We start from the raw sequence: 19814 nt of genomic DNA on the forward strand, positions 1-19814 counted from the left end.
CGTATATTTCTATATTTAATAGTACCAATTAAGCAATTATACATAGTAATATATACAAGTGTTTAAGCTTAAGGCTATGGTTGCGTGAGGAAATTCAGAAATAGCCATTATAGGCTACTTTGCTAATTTCAATACCTAGGACATCACCCGAGCCACAATCTAGTTAAAGATTTTAAAATTCAAAATGCATCTTGATAGTAAGAGTTGAATATAACGCATAAGATGTACTGTTGAATATGTCTAAAGTTCAAAATGCATTGATTCTTAAATGTTTATTCTTGTTGAATATAACGCATCAAGATAAAGAGATGAATATAACGCATCATAATGTTGAATACATCAATGCTAAGTGTCCCTAAGCATATACTTGTTGTAACATGAAATTGCAGTGTCAATATTGTTGATAACTACTACCTCCGTTACATGTTATGTGCAACGATTAGACATTTTTTCTCTCTGCTTTATGTCAAATCGTTGCATATAATGTGTAACGGAGGTAGTATATAGGAATAGGATGCTATCATCTGAAAGATCGATGCAAGGAGTCGTCACACGTTTCACTCTCGAAAGAATGGAGTATAACCTAGAAGTACTTCACTTTCCTTCAGCTAACCGCACACAAAAAAGACGTTGCATAATTGAATAAACTGATGCATACAATACGGTAGAGAAGAGAGAAATTATCTGTAATTTACATTTATGGACAAGCTACACTACATAGGTACTCTTATTGAGCAGTAGGTAAGGGTGAGTGTAGTTTGACAAAATTTGGCAGTCATAACATTTAAAATCAATACAAAATTTGTTACCAAGTTTAAAGAGACTGAAAATTTAACTCATACTCCGTATCATCTATAATATGATGCCAGGATGAAGAGAACGATGGCTGATAAAGAAGTGACAATTAGTTCCTGTTATACAACAAGAGTAAGAATAAGATTTTAAACAAATTTCCAAGATTCAGATCAGCTGCAACAAAGCATGAGCTAAAAGAGAAAAGAGAAAGAGGAGGTAGAATTTACCTGACTATTGTAAAGGGCAGCAGGTATGTAATTGCCAGAATACTCTATCAGATTCAGAACACCAGTAAAAGCCTAAAAATAGAAGTAGATCAGATAAACAGGAGCACAAAATGTACAATGGGAGCAGAGATACAAGCGCAACCTATTAAATTTGCCCTGGTTATAACAATCTATGCTTGGTAAACATGACAAAATTCTGTTGTATATTTTGTCAATTGCTTTGAAAAATTGGAACCATGAATTTACACTAGTACTTCTGATATAACAAGTTCAAATTGTTAATGAAAACAATAATGTCTTTGTGGAAATCAGTACTTTGAACACTAACATAGGTCTGTCTTGAAACCTGTTAGTATAAGTTAAATGGCAGACCTAGAAAGACAGCAAAATAAGTTGCTATAAAAAAGGCTACATACCAAGGAAGCAAGACCAATACAACCAAACACTAGGCAAAGAGATCGAAGAAGGCGTTTCCCCATACGTAGACCCCGTCCATCATCCTCACCATCTTCCTGCAATCAGGTCATGTACCAATACTTAGCAGAAGTTCAAGATAATACTTAGTAGAAGTGCAGAACAGAACCCTAAAAAATAAGCACTGTAAACTCCTAAGCGTTCTTACGGTGAACGTTGGAGACACTGGTGGTTCAAATGCTTTTAACTTCTCAAAAATTCGATACACAAAAACAAAACCCAGAAATTGTATTGGCTTCCATTCAGCATTCTGCTTGATGAAAATCCAAGCTATCTGCATATCAATACAGCTAAATAAGTACGAAGTACATGAACTTTGTTTTCAAAAAACTAGAAGAGCTTCAAAGTAAAACAATACTCATCATATGACACTCAAAGAAACAGCATTTCGTGTTTCCAACATTGTTCTGACCACTAGTGTCTATTCATAGACAAGAAAATGTGAATAATTGCCAAACAAGAGACAGGGAAGCACAAAGCTACTGGTCAAGCAGTACTTACAAATACAGCAGATATAGCCATGTTGATACGTATATCCTTGACGTCAGACTTACTGGACCTGAAAGCATATCATAGTTCATTTCATAGTTAGATATACTGGTATAGAAGACAAGGAGAGATGATAATGTAGCCCATTTGCTAAAAAAAGTCAATTTAGACGACAACTAATCGCCATTCTTTACTTGTCTGAAAAAAAAAAAAGGGGGGGGGGGCATTCTTTACAATTTATACAAAATTTATACCTCGTCAAAATTTACCCCGCGTCAAATTTACCCTTCGTCAACTAATCCACCTAATCACCCAGCCATCCAAATCACCCTACAACAGGTGCTACCAAGGAGGCAAAATGGGTCAGCAAAACCTTCTGCTAGAGCCATTTGATGAATGGAAGTTAATTAAGGTGAGACCGTGAGTGTCTGATTTCGGTTTATTGATGAGGTGAGAGGATAAAAATAAGATTAGGTGAGAGTGAATCATTCTGAATTGTTGTAATTATCCTTTGAGTGGGAGTTATCAGCCTTTTGAAAGATGATTGTTACCACCCTTTTTAGGGATCATCAGCACAGCCTTCCTCTGCTTTTCTTATTACATTAATCTTCTATGTATCTCAAATTTTCTCCAGAAATCCACCAATTATTTCCATATTTTCTCTGTTCTCTTCAAATCCTCTAATACACTACAGCAAACCCTGGTTGAACTTTTACTATTATATTAAGCATGTAGGTATCACCTCTTAGATGAAATATTTAACTATCCTATGTAAAAGGACTAAATCCAATACATCAAGAACAACATAAAAGAAGAAACAAGAACTCAACGTTTAAAAGTACACAAGCAATAACAAACTAGACAGATAAAGAAGCAAACACAAACCTGGGTCCCCATGATACCACTGGCTGCTTATCAGCATATTTAATATCCTTTGAAACCTGTATTTTGCAAGAGCACCCCACAGTTAATTAAAAGTACTCATCAGACTCAGGCTTATCAAGGAGAAAGGGAATATAAATTGGATTACAGAATAAAACAGCAACTCAAGCATAAAGCAAGTTCCTTTTAGCTTCAAAACACACATGAAATATGACTGAGCTCTGACATTGGGAAAAGAAAATGACAAAGTACTATCAAGCAGTCTAAGTACCATTGATAACATCTATCACATCTACCACCTAACTTCCTTCTAAAACCTGATCTCACAATACTAACCAAGTCTCAATGGGGAACTGATTAACAAATCTTCGCAAAAACTATGATGACGGAAACAGGAAAGCAAGCGACTAGCTATAAAACATGTGCAGCATGCCAAGGAGATATAACAATATCAGCTAATGAAAACTAAAAACAAATAAAGACAGAGGTCACAAAAATAATATCAGAAAGATGTACCTTAAATGAGCCAAATGTCTCCCCTTTCTTCCTCCTAGTTAATTGAGCCATCATGATCTTGTCGTAAGCCCTTTCTAACTGAAAAGCCACAACTTAGTTACAGATATATGACCAAGCACTTGCTAAGATCAGGAAAACTAGGACAAGAGCATTTATCCAGAAGAAGAAAAATGCATATTTACCATGGCAGCAGTGGCTTCATCACCTCTCCGTTCAGCGTCTTTGCGTTTTCTACTATAGGCTGTCTTAATTGTGTCAAATCCTTCAATGGGGCTCACTCCAAGCACCTAAAAAAAATCCTAAAAATATGAAACCAAAACATATGCCCACTAGACTGGAAGTCGCAATGAATTTCTCAAAATAGTACTTGTAGTACATAAAACTAGCATGGATCATGAGCAAGTATTTGGTTTTAGTATATGGATTGATAAAAGGAGAAAGTAAGCAATGGCTCATCATATGGCTAAGACAATTGTTCATGAAACACCAAACCTTTCCCCTTCTAACTGTCACTACCAAATATTTACAGATTGAACCCAAAGAGACATCGAATAAATCATCCCTAGATTCACAACAGATTCAACAAGAGATTATTCTGTTCACACTTCGTTCTTGCCATTGGAAAGACCACTATCATCAAATACCTTACTAATGTTTTTGATGAACCATTATTATCACATACTCCAAGCTATTTTAATTTATGGACAATTATCATCATAAACAAATCTTCCTAAGTTTTTTTTTTCTTTTTTTTTTTTTAATGGACCACTTTATCATCATATGATCAAATATCCCTCTTGCTAGTTCTTTTGATGGACCATTATCATCATAAATCCTCTTCTCACTCATTTTCTATCATGGAAGCATATATCCACATCTCTAGTTTTTTTTTCTTTTTATCGCGATATCAACATGTACCCTTCTTACTCAGTTCCTTTTATGGATTATCGTACCAAATCGCCAGTTCTTTGCATTGAACATCATCATCCCATATCCCCATTTAGTTAGTTTTTTCGACAAACCACTATCATCCTACACCCACATTGTTAGTTAATTTTACCATACAATTACAAACACCTACCCTCAAGCTAAATTTGTCAATGAACAATAATGATCAAATTCAAGTTCATATCCGACTTGACAGCATATTATTAAAATAACAATAATCCATACTCCTTAATATGATCATAACTCAAATGATAGATAAACGAATAGAAATTACCTCATAAGGATTTAATTCGGCGTCGGAACCCGAACTTCCAGCAGCAGAAGCAGCAGAACAAACAACTCTTCCATAATTTTTCGGGGCAATTCTAAGAACCCTGATTAAAATCAAAACAATTCATCCCATTACATTCAATCAAATTCAAATTTGCAAAACAATAATTCAATTAACGAAAAACATCAAATTAATGAGAATTACTGGGAGAAATTTACCTGAGATAAGAAGATGAAGAAGAAGGATAAGGCGGGCGAAAAGTGGATGAAGAAAATGCGAAAGGAAGTGAATTTCTGCGGGAGAAGTTCAATTTAGGGCAGTGTGAGAAGAGATTAGGAGTGGTCAACGCCATTGTTGGTCTGGAAATGTTGGTCAGAGGAGAGAGAAAAGGGGGGGTTTAGTTAGGGTTTATTGTATAGAAATGTAGAAAGAGAAGAGATGAGGAAGAAGAAGTGATGAAGAAAAGAATCAGCCATTAATTTGTGTTTGTTGAAGATGAATTTTGAAGAGTTTTTCTTTAAATAATGAAAAGGGGAATATAAGAATATTGAGGCGTTCGCATGGCCTAATGGATAAGGCGCTCGCCTCCGGAGCGGGAGATTGTGGGTTCGAGTCCCACTGTGAACGTTTTTATCCAAAATTAGGCCAAAATGTATTAACTATTAAGGTTTTATTTTCTTTATTTTTTTTTTGGAAATTTGATTCTAAAAATCCAACCTATCCAAGCTTTTGCTTCCCCATTGATACCGGCAGCCCCCTTTTCCGGCCACTCCCTCCCCTTCGCCCTGACCTCCCTTTTCCGGCCATTCCCTTCTCTTTTCCCCTTTCCCTCTCTTTCAGTCGCCGCTCCGGCCATCCCTCCCCCAGCCACGCTACATCCTTCATAATTCCAAATTAAAACTGAGAATTTAAATCAAAACCCATCGAGTACAAATTAAAACTCAGAATTTCAAATCCCATTGTAAGATCGATTGAATTGTTGCTGAAATTATAGAGTTCTTGAGGAATTTCATTCTTGATCTTGCAAATCCCTAATCAAATTGGGGGTAAATTCTAGGGTTTTAAAGATTGAAGATTTCTTGCAAATGGAGGGTAATTGAAACAGAGAAAGAAAGAAAGAAAGAAGAAGGATCTTGGATGTCGTGGGTCGAATTTCTGGGTTCGGTGGGTCGAATTTGGAAAAAATCGGTGGTGGGATGGGGGTTTGCGATAATTTCGGTGGTGGGTTGGGGTTTCTGGGTTCGTGGGTCGAATTTCTGTGTTCGGGTGTCGTGTTTCTGGGTTTGGGTGTCGTGTTTCAGGTGGTGGCTGGTTGGTTGGGGTTTGTGGGTCACGTTTTCGGGTTTCGACTAGGGTGGTGGCTGGTTAGGCGGGATGCTGGCGGAGGTGGAGGTGTTGGACGGAGGTCTGGTCGGAAATTGTAGTCATTCATGGAGGTGTGGAAGGGAGGATGAAGATGAAGAGGAAATGGAATTTTTTTTTTAATTTTACCTTTTTTTTAAAATTAAAAATATTTTTAGACAAATGAAAATGTGACATGTGGCAAATGAATTATTATTGTAGGTTAAGTGACCTGATTGGCCTAATTGAATAGAACACCCCCCAAAGCTTGGATTATTGTAGAATAATTGAAAGGTTGGATTAATAAAAACAAATCGCTCAAAGGTTGGATAATAAAATCAAATTTTCCTTTTTTATTTTTATTTTTATTTTTATCAATATTATGAACGATCATTTTAGTTTCAAGTGCAGTAGTTGTGTTGTTGCACCTTTTAATATACTACTATTAAGGTTTTGTTCTCTTCAATTTATTTATACATGTTTTTTTTTTTCATTTTTTTTATACTTTTTCAATATTATGAACGATCATTTTAGTTTCAAGTGTAGTAGTTGTGCTGTTGCACCTTTTAATGTATTAAGGTTTTGTTCTCTTCAGTTTTATTTATGCATTTTTTTTTTGTGCTTTATCAATATTATGAACGATCATTTTAGTTTCAAGTGCAGTAATTGTGTTGTTGCACCTTTTCAAACTTTGTAAAAAAAAAAAAATAGATTCCAGTCTTTCAAACAATTAAGGTAACATTTTTTTTTTAATCAAAATAATAGTATTTTAGATATGCTTCATATAAATCCTCCTCTCCTTCTCCCTTTGAATTTATAATTATACAAACTTTTACAATTCTTCTTTGGCTTAACACTCCATCTTTCTCATCCATCTCCAATATTTAAATCTCTTTATATTAACATTCTTTATCAACTGTATTCATTTTCCTATTCAATTCACATACAAAGTAATTTTTTTTCTTCTCTCACTCCTTAACTTTCATCAAATTAATTAATAGATTTTTAATTACACAAATACGTTTATAATATTTTTCCTAAAACACTTTTTGAGACTAGGGTGACTAACTCGTGCGATGGGTGCACCATAGTTGGCCATTTTTCGGATAATTCTTTCGGTTGTTGGCAACGAAAAAATATGTAAACAAAATATATTTTAGGATTATAAATGTTCGTACACTATTCTTAAATAAATATTTTTGAAGAAAGTGACAATTATCGTTCACGAGTGCAAATAAGTAAATAAATATTTAGAAGGTATAATTATCCAAATACATTCATAAGAGTAAAGGAAAAGCTTAAAGACAATTAGCATCATATAAAAAAGGGTATATAGGTAAACAAACAATTTTAAGGATATAATTATCCTCACACTTTTCATAAGTATTTTATCATACATTTTAAAAGGTAGGGATTCCAAAAGACAAAAAATTGTTAACATTTATTCTTTTCCAATTTTCATACTCCCTCCGTCCCCTAATACAAAGTCTCTTTTCGTTTTTGCGCGGAAATTTTAAAATTCATAAAAAAATTTAAAACTAATGATTAAAAGTACAGATGTGCATGTGGGGTTAGAGAGATATAGAGAGAAAGAAAAAGTAGTTGAGAATAATTGAAGAGATAAAGAAATAAAGTGTTAGAAATTGATGTTAAAAGTACAAAAAAGTAAAAGAAAAAAAGGGAGTAAACTACACAACTACTCCCTAAACTTTGCACAAAGTTGCAGATCACTCACTAAACTTTCAAAAGTTGCAAATCACTCACTCACTTGAGTTTTGACCTTCAATAATAGGTAAAATGCAAGAACTCCCTAAACTTTCTGACAACTCCCTAAACTTCCTCACATGATTTTTAATTAGCTAGTCATTACAAAAACAATAATAATCTGTAACAAATATTATTGAACTATTGTTAATAATAATAATAATAATAATAATAATAATAATAATAATAATAGTAATAATAATAGTAATAATAATAATAATAATAATAATAATAATAATCGTTTTTTAATAAAATATTGAACTATAGTTAAGAATTATTATTATTATTATTATTATTATTATTAAAAAACGATTATTATTTAATAAAATTCTAACAACAGCTATATATATACTCCAACAACTATAGTTCAATATTTTTTTTTTTTTTTTGTTGTTGTTGTTGTTTTAGTTAGAATATTTTATAGCCACGTACTAATATAAGTAACAACCGCGCTATTAAGCAATCTTAATTTCAACATCACAAAAAAATTCTTAACTTTTTTTTCTAGATCATGTTCGTTTCACAAAATTTGGATCTTTAAGTTTTTTTTTTAATAAACGCACACAACTGCAAATTCATACGACAATGAGAGTTTTTTTTATAAGGAGGCGATAAGGGATTTTTAGTACTAGGTTCTCTACTAAAGTCTGCTAATTATAACTTTTGTTGAGTTTAATGTGTATAATAAATCAAACATTCAAACTTTTTTTTTTTTGAAGAAAAGACAACCAAACTAATTAATATGTGATATATAATGGCACACAATGAATATGCTCATCTTGTTCGAAGAACAATGATTCCTAATTGTTTGATTTGGTAAATCATTCTTTCTACTCTAATGTTAATTGGATCATCTAATTTTATTTTTTTCTAAAAAAAAAAAAAAAAAAAACAAACCAAAGTAGTGCAAAGGAAAAAATGAAAAAATAATTTTTTTTTTCCAAGTCAAAAATTTAGTTAGTTCCCATTAGCTTACAAATGTATGATTAGATTGTTAAATTAAAAAAATATTTTTAAAAAATATCAAAGTTTGGGAAGTTTACCTATTAGTATAATAGTTTAGGCTAAGTTTAGGGAGTTAACCTGCTATATCAGGTTACTACCTGAAAAATGACGTCCAGCCACCTGAGTAGTGAGTAAATTGCAACTTTTAAGAATTTAGTGAGTAAAGTGCAACATTTGGCTAAGTTTAGGGAGTAGTTGTATGCTTTACTCGAAAAAAAGTGACACAACTTCTCTACCCTTTTAAAAACCAGAAGTTTGGGGCACTATTTGAAATCTATAGTGTTCTCCCGATTTTACCCCTCTGCCTTTTTTCCTTTTTTTTTTTTCCTTTCTTTGGTTTTTCTTTTCTCCTGTTTTTACTCTTCTGTAGTCTTCGTCCCTTTTTAAAAAAAATAAAAAAAAAAACTTGCTTTTGTTTAAATTCGGTTTGTTCCTGGATGACAGTAATGGGGTATGAAAAGCAAATTACTCTATTTAACCGTTATGGGATGTTAGTGATTAATGGGCTAAGAACAATGTGAAAAGTTTTAAATAAATAATGGATAATAAATATGTTCCTTTATTTATTTTTCCCTATTTTGCACGGTAATAATTATGTTTATTATGGGATGTTAGTGAATTAACGGGTTTTGTGTGGAGCCTATTATTGTGGTAATAAGTATGTTTAGAGTGAATTTTTGTTTGTGTTTTTGTGGAGTTAATTATTGTTTACCTTTGTTTTTTGCGATTATGGGTTTTCCTTTTTAGTTTTAAAAAAAATTTGCTACTGTCTGGTCTTTGAATTTATAATTAATTTTTTTTTTCCACATTTTTTGGGTTGCCTTGTGATTTTGGTTAGCACTTTTGTGTTTTTTACGTTTTCTATTAAGCTTTTAGAAAAAAAAAAGGATGTTGGATTTAGTGGAGAGGGAGGGGGAGGAAGGGATGATTTGGAGTGCTGATTCAACATCTGTTGTACGTATTAGCTTACCATATGTTATTTGGGGTTGGTCATTAAATTAGTGATTAATTTAATATTGATGAATTCTTTTATAAATAAGTATGTTAGAGCAGTTTATATTATGGCTTAGTGTAGAGGATTGATTAGCATAGAAGGTGAGATTTAATCCAGTCAATGAGAAGGGTCATTGGTAGAAATGTGGTCTTCCCTATTTTAGGGATTATTAGAGTGTGCTATAGTTTTTGTTTCTTTGACTGGGAATAGTGTTCAGGACTCCGTACTGCCTTCCTTTTATTATTATGTGTATTTTTATTGATGACAAAAAGATGTATATATAGAGAGAGAGAAAGAGAAAGGATTTTGTGGCTTGCCTATCATTTGCACTCTTTGTTATATTTGGTTTTCTCTTCTTTCTTTTGGTGCTAGAAAGAAATTGACATCAGAGAGTTTATAATTGTGAACAAAGAAAGATCAGGTAACTTTAATCTTCCCAAGTGCTTCGGATAAATGCATTTGTTGCATATGTGCCTTATTAGCTATTACATTAGTATGTTATGTGCAACAACTGCCAAAAATCTATGGATCAAGATCTTGATTATCCCTGACACGAGACAATTCCATACATTACAGGACTGTGACAAGGACTTTTCCATTAATTCAGTATAATTGTTAGTGCTGATGAAAGTGTTTATCTTGTTGCTCTTTCATGAATCGATTTTGATTTGGCATGTGTAATGAGTTGTTAATAATCTATTCTTGCTTTCTTATGGAATGTACTCTGAAGTTGTAATGGAGTATGATGTCTGGTTTAGATGTTTTCATTGCTTATTTCATGTGCTTTGCTGTTAAAAGCATTGTCTGTTTGGTTTGGTGTTGTTTATAGAATGATGTTATGTATTGATAGGAGAGGGATGTGTTGCTATGAGTTTTGATTATTTGTGGTTAGATGATTGCATTCATGTTAGTGGGATGTTTTTTTAGAGAGAGACTATGGCCGTTGATTGGACTTCTGTTGTGTTTTGGTGCTAATCTATGTGATCTTGTTATGGAATGTAGTATAAGTATATGGTGTTTGTGGTGAGCATCATGTGTGTCTATGGAGTAAGTAAGGTGATCTTTTTTTTTTTTTGGGGGGGGGGGTATTCCTTTTTTTACTTTTCAAAGTTGTTGATGCAGTATGCTGGTTAATATGCTATTTTAGTGTCATGTGATATGACTAAATACATTGATTTGCTTTTCATGTTGTTCTTATCATGATATAAGTTAGTGAAAGAATTTTTTGATTTTTGTTGTCTTTGCTTTTTTAGATAACAAATATTCTATTTCATAGGAAATGTTACATTTTGGTTATAGGTTATGGCTGTCTATGTATTCAGTTACATAAGTGCCTTTTATCATAGACAAGAATATTCATTGTGTATGTTTGTTGTTGTTGTTTTTAGATGCTCTTTTAGGGTCTGTATCATAAGTTTGTTGGATGCTATAGAACAGTATTAGGGATTTTTATATAACTAAATATTTATAGTTTCCCTGTGTTTAATGGTTAGTATTTTGGACCTATATATTGAAATTTTACACCTGTATTTACAGGTCATGGACTTGCCACCCACACAAGTAATGATGCCATTTCGTCCTCTTTTGAAGCAAATTACCAACTACCTGAACTTTCCTGATCCATATTACCAGTTTGTTGATCAGCCAGGGAGCATTGCTTGTGTGGTTGTTCAGACAGATTGCGGTCCCATTGCATCTGTTTACATTGGTGGTTATACTAGCAGTATAGAGGAGTCTTGTGAAGTTGCTGGTAGAAAGGCTATTTATGATTTTATGAAGAAATATGAAATAGTTGTTGAGGATGTGACTTATTTAAGGAAGCAAATGTATGATCGCTGTGGTCAGTTGTTTTGGTTCAAAAAGGAGGAGTTAGAACACATTGAGAAGGAGGAACAAAAGGTTTGTATGTATGAGGACCTTTCTTTTGAAGCTGAGAAGAAGCATAAGAAGATTGTAGTTGACTTTGTTGTTGTATTAAGGGCAATCTTTAGGGTTGTTGAGATAAGGTGCACTCCGATTGAAACCATTAAGCATGGTCCTGATCAGTATACTTCTTGGTTTACTGTCATGCCTCATAAAGAAGGGATAGGTTTTCAATGTTTATTTAGTGATTATTGTCGGACTGCAGCTGCAACTAAGCAGAGTTTGGCTAGAAAGGCTGTCGACTATCTTAGCGATGTGTTTAACCTTGTCATAGTTGATGCTAATTATAAGGTCACAACTACTAGATTTGATGCCATCTTATGTACTTTAGAGAGGGAGAGCTATGTAAGCGTGAAGGAACGTGTGTTGGGAATTAAGGAGGAGCTGGAACCTTCTACCATTCTTGTTGAACAAGATTGCCTCCCTCCACTTGGATAGGAGTTCCAGGTTCCAGTGTCTATCCCACCTGCTCTGCCTCCCAAGAAGCGGCTGCTACGAGACATATATGCTGAGACATCTCATGTTGCTGATGGTGGCTGTAAGATGGTGCCAGTCTTTCCTTTGCCAGAGGATTTAGCTAGTTATTTTAAGTGTGCAAAGTTTGTTCATAAGAAATAAGTGCTTTTAGTGTTGCCTGGAACTTAGTGGTGCTGTTGTTGTATTTTCTAGCTACTTTTGCAGGCTTATGTAGATGGGTCACTATTCTATCACTAGAATTATTATAGGAACATGTCCTATTTGTTAGTATGGTATTAAGATCATGTCAAGTGACAATGTGTAGGAGTACTTTTGTGAAAACCATTTCTGCACCTAGGTTTTTGTATAATATTTGATGAACTATTGTAATGGAGCTAATCAAATATGTTTTTGTATCCATTCTATTTGCATTATTGTTTTAGTTTTCAAGAAATGCAGCAATTAGCTTTGTTGTTTTTTGCATTGTTTGCTTATTATATTATTTGAATTGTTGTTGTTTAGCTGCTTATTCTGTGTTATATCTGGTAACCAGGATTGATGCATTACAGTTTCTGTTCTTGTGGTGCTATAGTATCATAGCTGCAAAGAATCATACTTTCTTCAGATATGAGTATGGCCTATTACATATCATCTATCCTTTTAAATAGTTCCAATTTTGAAATTTAATTCTTAGAGTTCTAAATTTTGAAAATCAATTCATAGATCGTTTGTTACGAGAGCCATCATCTTTAAAAGGATATAACACTAAACGCCTTAAGAGTCTACAATCTGGTTCTCGAGATGAAATAGAAAGGTATAAACATACTGAAAACTGATTTCCAATAAGATTATTCATATATTAGGGTGATTTCTCTTAGATATATATTAGTTGATTATAAAAAAAAGGCTTCTTTAAATAGATTTCATTATACTTTGACAAATATCTTATATAGCAATTGTGCATTATGCTACTGTTGTTTTTCTAGGCTGCAACCTTTTCCTGTTGCAAAGCGCCCAAAGACATCTAAACCGAAGCAGCCTGTTACAAGTAACTTAGTCTATGTCTAATCTTATGTCAACTTTTATTTATAATATTAACCAATTATAATAAAGATGTAGAAGCATTTTATATTTGTACTGTCTATTACGATTAAGATATATATATATATATATATATATATATATATATATATATATATATATATATATATATATATGAATTTTCTGGAAATGTGTCGTGGCAAGCAGGAATTCCTGATGCAGAAATTGGTGGCAAATTACCTGCAGAACCCCATCAACTTGCTTCTCCTACTGAGTGTTCTAAGTGTGGAGCACGAAAGTTTTCTTTTGAAACACCCCATTTTTGCTGTGGTGATGGTGAAGTTAAGATTGCAGTAAATGAGTACCCTGCAGAGCTTTTGAGGCTGTTGACCTCTATGGATGAAGATACTAAACATTTCAGGCAATATATACGTTTGTATAACAACATGTTTGCATTTACATCATTGGGCGGAAAATTTGATGCTAAGACCAAAAAAGGAATTTATGTTTTTAAATTACATGGTCAGCTATACCATTATATTCCCTATCTGCTTCCTGGAAAAGAAGGGCCTAAATACATGCAACTCTATTTTTATGATTGAGATCTTGAAGAAAAAAAACGACAAGGTTGTTTTCCAGAGCTAAGGCAGGATGTATTAGCTATTCTGATGGAAATCACTAAGATAAACCCTTATGCAAGGTTCTTTCGTTCCCTAAGAGAGATCTAAGTTACAGAAAGTACACAGATTTTTATAAACAAGACAACTGTGCCAGATCAACGCGTTTACAATGCTCCTTCTACTGATGAGGTAGCTGTCATATGGCCGGAAAATACATCCTCCAGTGAGTCAGAGAGTCCTTATATTTTGGTGACGGCAAAAAAAAAATCCATCTCAGCAAATCCATCTCAGGATGATTTATCTGAAGAAGACAATGCACCTAATGATGATTCAGCTAGAAACAAATCGTGTCATAGAATTATGCACTATTACGGCTGCTATGATCCTTTACAATATCCACTGCTTTTTCCACATGGTGATTGTGGATGGACTCAGGGTCTAAAAAAGATGTCTGAAGGTGGAAGGCAACAGCTACAATCACAACCTGATCCGGTTTCTTCTTGCAGTGTTCACACAGTTGAACAACTACTTGAAGAGGAAGCAAGAAGTACGTGCACTCTTTACCTTTTTTTCTATACAAAATTCCTGCATGAACCTTTTCGAAGCACTAGGTACTAGATCTGTGATTTGATTCTATCACCCAATGCTGCATTTAGAACCTATACTATATTACTCAAGTGTACCGCAGACTTTATCTGGCCATGTTGTTGCCTGTAGTTTTTAAATTGCTGTTATTGTTTGGTACAGACTTGATGCCTGGATTTCTATTGACAATGCAGTTTTTGTAATTTGGAATATGAGCTCTTGGTTTCACTACTGTTCCTAGATTCTACTGCTCCAAATTTAAATAGGTTTCAGTACTATAATGAAATCATCAGCTTACTTAGTTATTTAATGTCATTTTTTTATTGCTAGGTTTATGACTTAAACATTTGAAACATATGATCTCTGGTGATTAGGGGATTTTTATCCTCCAATCACCGTCTGACAAGTGGACCAACCAGGTTCCGCCACGTGTCCTTCACGTAGGCCAATAGGAGCCTGCCACGTGTCAATCACAGATACGTCCTCTGCGGACCAATTGAGACACGCCATGTGTCCACCCATGCCAAATGGGAAAACCGGCCACCAAGGCCCAATCCTGTTTAGAAGCCCGGTCAGCCCTAGGTTTACCCTAAACCTAGAGAGTGGCACGCTTCTCAAGACTATAAATACTCCTCTTAATCCTCATTAAGAGGCAGAGACAAGACAGAAAGAGAGAGAAGATTACAAAAAATACATTGATTACACACAGTAATAACCGGCTGATCTCGCTAACAAAGCAGATTACCAGCACTAAGCACTCTCACCTAGAGAGACCTAATCACTTTAATTTCCGTATTAATTACTCCTTAATCAGGTACTAACTTGACCGTTGGAGGCGGAGCTCTCAGGAGTCTCCGTTATTTTGCAGGTACAGGCGTCCGGTTCCAGTCTCGGAATTGTAACTCTCCCGCAGGACATCAGGAAACCCCGAAACATTTGGCGCCGTCTGTGGGGAGAGTACTTCTGAGATGGCATCCAAGTCTGTACCGACTCCTGAAGAAAGGCGTCCCCTAAACGACCCTCAAGTTCAGTCGGACCATGACACCGAAAGTGAATTTGAAGTGGAAACTCATACAGCTCCAGACGGGACCCTAAGGGCCCGACGTACCCGTCATACCGAAAGGAGGGAACGGGAGCATCTTCAAACAGGAAGCGAGCCAGCAGGCGCCCAGCCTGCTCGGCAACAACCGACTGATGGGTCTGCTCCCATCACAAGGAACGAACTCATGACCTTCATGAGGGGCTTCAAGGGAGAGATTCAAGAATTGATCAACAAAAAGCCGCCTGCTGCAGTCAAAGAGCAGTCGGCCAAAAAATCTTCCACTTCACTGAAGAGGAAGCCAGTTCAAGGGCGAGAGGCGACCCCTCATCCTAAATCCAAGAAGCGGGAGCCGCTTGCTCTTGATTTCACAAAATTCCGTCATCCGATGGGAAATAGGAAACCTGTTCGTCACATTCAGGCGGATGGGTCGAAGAAAACATACACAGACGCTCGTCTGTTGTTAGAACAGAAGAAGAGTGACCGACTGTCAGAGTCGGCCTCTACTTCAAATTTCCAAGAAAGTTTACAAAATACCTCGATGAGGCATACTCAGTCGTACCATGAGAGTCAGTCAGGCGGTACCTCCCGTCAGTCCGGCTTTCATAGTGCCCAGGCGGTACCAAACTTACCATTTGTGCCGCAAAAACAGTATTTTATGCAGCCACCTCCATTTGGTGGACCTGCAGCAAAAAACGTCCAACCTATGGACTGGCAGCTACGGTTGCTTAGACTTGGTGAACAGCCGTCGGCCTTCTCCAAGGAAATTACTGAAGCCGCTCAACCGGCCAAAGTAAAAAATGTTCTAGTAGGCGCCTATGACGGCACTACTAACCCAGAAGACCATCTGATGGCATTCACCAACCTGATGTACCTTCAAGGGTTGGATGATCCCACTTGGTGCAAGTGTTTCCCAGCGACTCTCAAGGGAATCGCACAGCAATGGTTCGGCAACCTGCCGACTGGTTGTGTAAACAGCTTCAGGACGCTTGCTTACTTGTTTGCCTCCAACTTCGCCATGAACATCCCTGCGAAGAAAACGACCCTTGATTTGGGAACAATTCAGCAGGGCGAAAAGGAGGGGCTTCGTTCTTACATCAGGCGGTTCAACCTGATGAGAATACAGATTCAAGGGTTACCGGATGAGGTAGCTTATACTGACTTTTTTAGAGGTCTCAAAGACGGGTCTACCTTCAAATTTGACTTAGTTCGAAAAAGGGTGGCGACTCTTCAAGAGGCCTTGATTGAAGCAGAAGCCTATATACAGGCGACTGATCTGTGTACGATAAAACAGTCGGACGGGAAAAGGTTCGACAAAAGAGAAGGACGACAGAAACAGTCGTCTAACAAAGAGGAGAAAAGAAAAGAGGTCTGGGCGGCTGATTCCTCTAAACAGCCGGCTCGGAAAAACAAAAAAGAATTCAAACCATACTCCCCAAAGTATGTGTTTAACAAGGATAACCAGTTTATCCTAAAAGAAATAAAGGGACGGTTCTCAATTGAGAAGCCGCTCCCCATGAAGGGTTCTGCAAGCAACCGGAACCAAGACAAAATTTGTGCTTATCATGATGACGTTGGCCATCACACCAATGACTGCATCAGTCTCATGCGGTACCTAGACCGCTTGGCTGAGCAAGGTGATCTTGACACTTATGTCAAGAAATCTACGGGGAACACTTCCTCCAAAAAGCAGTCGGCCAAAAAGAATCAACATACCGACAGCTCTGATACAGATGATGCAGTCGTCTACACCATTGCAGGCGGCTTCTCAGGAGGCGGCCCCACTATTAGGGGCAACAAAGATAATATAAGGCGGTTAGATGTAAATTCCGTTCACCAAGAACGGCCGTCCAAATATACATTTCCTGAGATTGTCATCACTGAAGAGGATCTAGGAGGGGTAAGGGGGCCGCATGACGACCCTCTCGTTATTGAATGTAAAGTGGCCAACCAGAGAGTTGGCCGAATCCTCATAGATACTGGGAGCTCCTCAGATCTCATCAGCAGCAAATGTCTGTCAAAACTGAAATATCAGACGGACTGCATACATCCGGCCTCTCACCCTTTAATAGGGTTTGGAGGAGGAGTCGTCCACCCACTGGGACGAGTAGATTTACCCATTCGCCTGGGCGAAAAAGGGGAAGGACGACACATGGTAGTCCGGTTCCTAGTAGTAGAGGAACTCTCGGCCTACAACATGATTCTGGGTCGACCAACCCTGAATAATTCCAAGGCTGTTATAATCCCGTCTCTTATGCTGCTTAAGTTTGAGAGGGATAATGGGACAGTCGGCTCCCTAAGGGGAGATCAGAGGATGGCCCGAGAGTGTTATCTCTCGGATGTCAAGCCCACTGTTATGGCCACTGGGTCAAGTGGAGGAAAAACAGACCTTGACAATGTCAAGGAGAGTGCGCCTGTTCAAGAAACAGGCGACAAAAAGAGAAAGGTGTCCCAGACAGAGTCCGCAAGAAAAGCAAGAAAATAGCAATCATTGGCAGAGGAGCGGCCGGACGAGTTCCGCCCTCAGCCGGCTGGTGAGAATGCGGACCTGATATTAGACGACACACGTCCTGACCGAACAGTCAAAGTTGGGACGACTGCTCTGAGAAACCTTGGTGACGACCTTCACAACCTGTTAAAAGAATACAAGGACATCTTTGCATTTGAAGTCCATGAAATGCCAGGCATTAGTCCTGATCTGGCAGTACATAAACTCGCTGTGGATCCGAAAAAGAAGCCGGTACGGCAAAAGAAGCGGAACCATGGCGAAGAAAGAAGTCAGGCGGCAGCCGCCGAAGTTAAAAAATTACTTGATGCAGGGTTCATTCGGCAATGTTACTTCCCAGACTGGGTTGCAAATGTGGTTCTTGTTAAAAAGCCGAATGGTACCTGGCGAATGTGTGTAGACTACACAGACTTGAATAAGGCGTGCCCCAAAGACAGTTACCCTCTGCCTAAAATTGATAGCCTGGTCGACTCAACAGCCGGCCATGCCTTGATGAGCTTTATGGACGCCTACTCTGGTTTCCATCAAATTCCTTTGTGGAAGAAAGATCAGGAGAAGACGGCCTTCGTCACTGATCAGGGGTTATACTGTTACACGGTCATGCCGTTTGGTCTTAAGAATGCCCCGGCCACCTTCCAACGTATGATAAACACTGTGTTCTTTGATCAACTTGGGAGAAATGTCGAGGCATATATCGATGATATGATTGTCAAGTCTAAACTTCAGACAGATCATCTGTCGGACCTCCGAGAAACTTTCGCCACACTCAGGCGGCACCATGTCATGCTCAATCCCAAGAAATGTGTTTTTGGAGTTGAGTCTGGGAAATTTCTCGGATTCCTTCTCAATCAGAGAGGGATAGAGGCGAACCCTGAGAAGGTGCAGGCGGTCATCGACATGCAGTCGCCCCGTACCGTCCGAGAGGTTCAGAAATTAACAGGTTGTCTGGCGGCCTTGGGGAGATTCCTAAGCCGATCAGGCGACAAATGCCTATACTTTTTCCAGGAAATTAAGAAAAAGGCAAGGTTTGAATGGGGGCCGGATGCTGAGACCGCCTTCCAGAGATTAAAAGTTCATTTGCATTCCTTGCCGAGGCTGGTCAGCCCTTTGCCCAAAGAAGTACTCTACATGTATTTGGCCGTCTCTGATCATGCGTTAAGCGCTGTGCTCCTTGCTGAAAGGGACGGCTGTCAGCTCCCGGTCTACTTTGTCAGTCACGTACTGAAAAATGCCGAGTTGAGGTATCCCCTAGTGGAGAAATTTGGTCTTGCACTCTTCATGGCTGTTAAAAAATTGAAGCCCTACTTTTTGGCACATGCAGTCGTCGTGTATACAGACCAACCTATCAAGCGGCCCCTAACCGTCATGGAGTCGTCAGGACGAATGATCAAATGGGCCATAGAAATTCAGAGCCTCGAAGTTACTTTCGAGCCTAGAAAAGCAGTGAAGGGGCAAGCCTTTGCTGACTTTATTGTAGAGATGACTCGTCCTCCTGACTCTCAGGTTCCAGACCAAGTTTGGAAGGTATATGTGGACGGAAGCTCTACTTCAAATGGTTGTGGAGCAGGCGTCGTATGTCAGTCGCCAGAGGGCGACAGGTTCGAGTATGCTCTACGCTTCAGTTTTCAGGCTTCAAACAATGAGGCAGAATATGAAGCTTTACTAGCCGGGATCCGCATGTGCAAGGCGGCAGGGGCAAGAAAAATAGACGCCTGTTCTGATTCACAATTGATAGTGAGTCAGTACAATGGCGAATACGAAGCAACTCATCCGGCCATGATCAAATATTTACAGGCGGTCCGACAAGCAGTCGGCTCCCTTGAGGATTTCAATCTGATCCAAGTGCCGAGATCAGAAAACAACCAGGCGGATGCACTGTCAAAATTAGCATCATCCGCCTCCTCCGATACTCCTCGAACTGTTTTTTGGGAAGTAATG

The 19814-nt window shown here is 37.4% G+C and overlaps 1 protein-coding gene and 1 non-coding gene across 2 annotated transcripts; one reads left to right on the top strand and one right to left on the bottom strand.

Annotated features, from left to right (window-relative positions):
- Nucleotides 1-635: 635 nt before the first annotated feature.
- LOC110708346 lies at nt 636-5236 on the bottom strand. The gene is made up of 10 exons (XM_021886461.1): nt 4821-5236; nt 4606-4705; nt 3566-3670; nt 3384-3461; nt 2871-2926; nt 1998-2055; nt 1645-1770; nt 1439-1534; nt 1023-1094; nt 636-911 (listed from the first exon to the last, which is right to left on the bottom strand). The coding sequence occupies exons 1-10, from the start codon at nt 4952-4954 to the stop codon at nt 849-851; spliced, it is 888 nt and encodes a 295-aa protein (XP_021742153.1). The 5' UTR covers nt 4955-5236; the 3' UTR covers nt 636-848.
- On the top strand, nt 5157-5229 carry TRNAR-CCG. The gene has a single exon. It is a non-coding gene; the product is annotated as a tRNA-Arg (tRNA).
- Nucleotides 5237-19814: the final 14578 nt, after the last annotated feature.

Source organism: Chenopodium quinoa, unplaced genomic scaffold (assembly GCF_001683475.1).
Source record: "Chenopodium quinoa cultivar QQ74 unplaced genomic scaffold, ASM168347v1, whole genome shotgun sequence".
NCBI classification, from domain to species: Eukaryota; Viridiplantae; Streptophyta; class Magnoliopsida; order Caryophyllales; family Amaranthaceae; genus Chenopodium; species Chenopodium quinoa.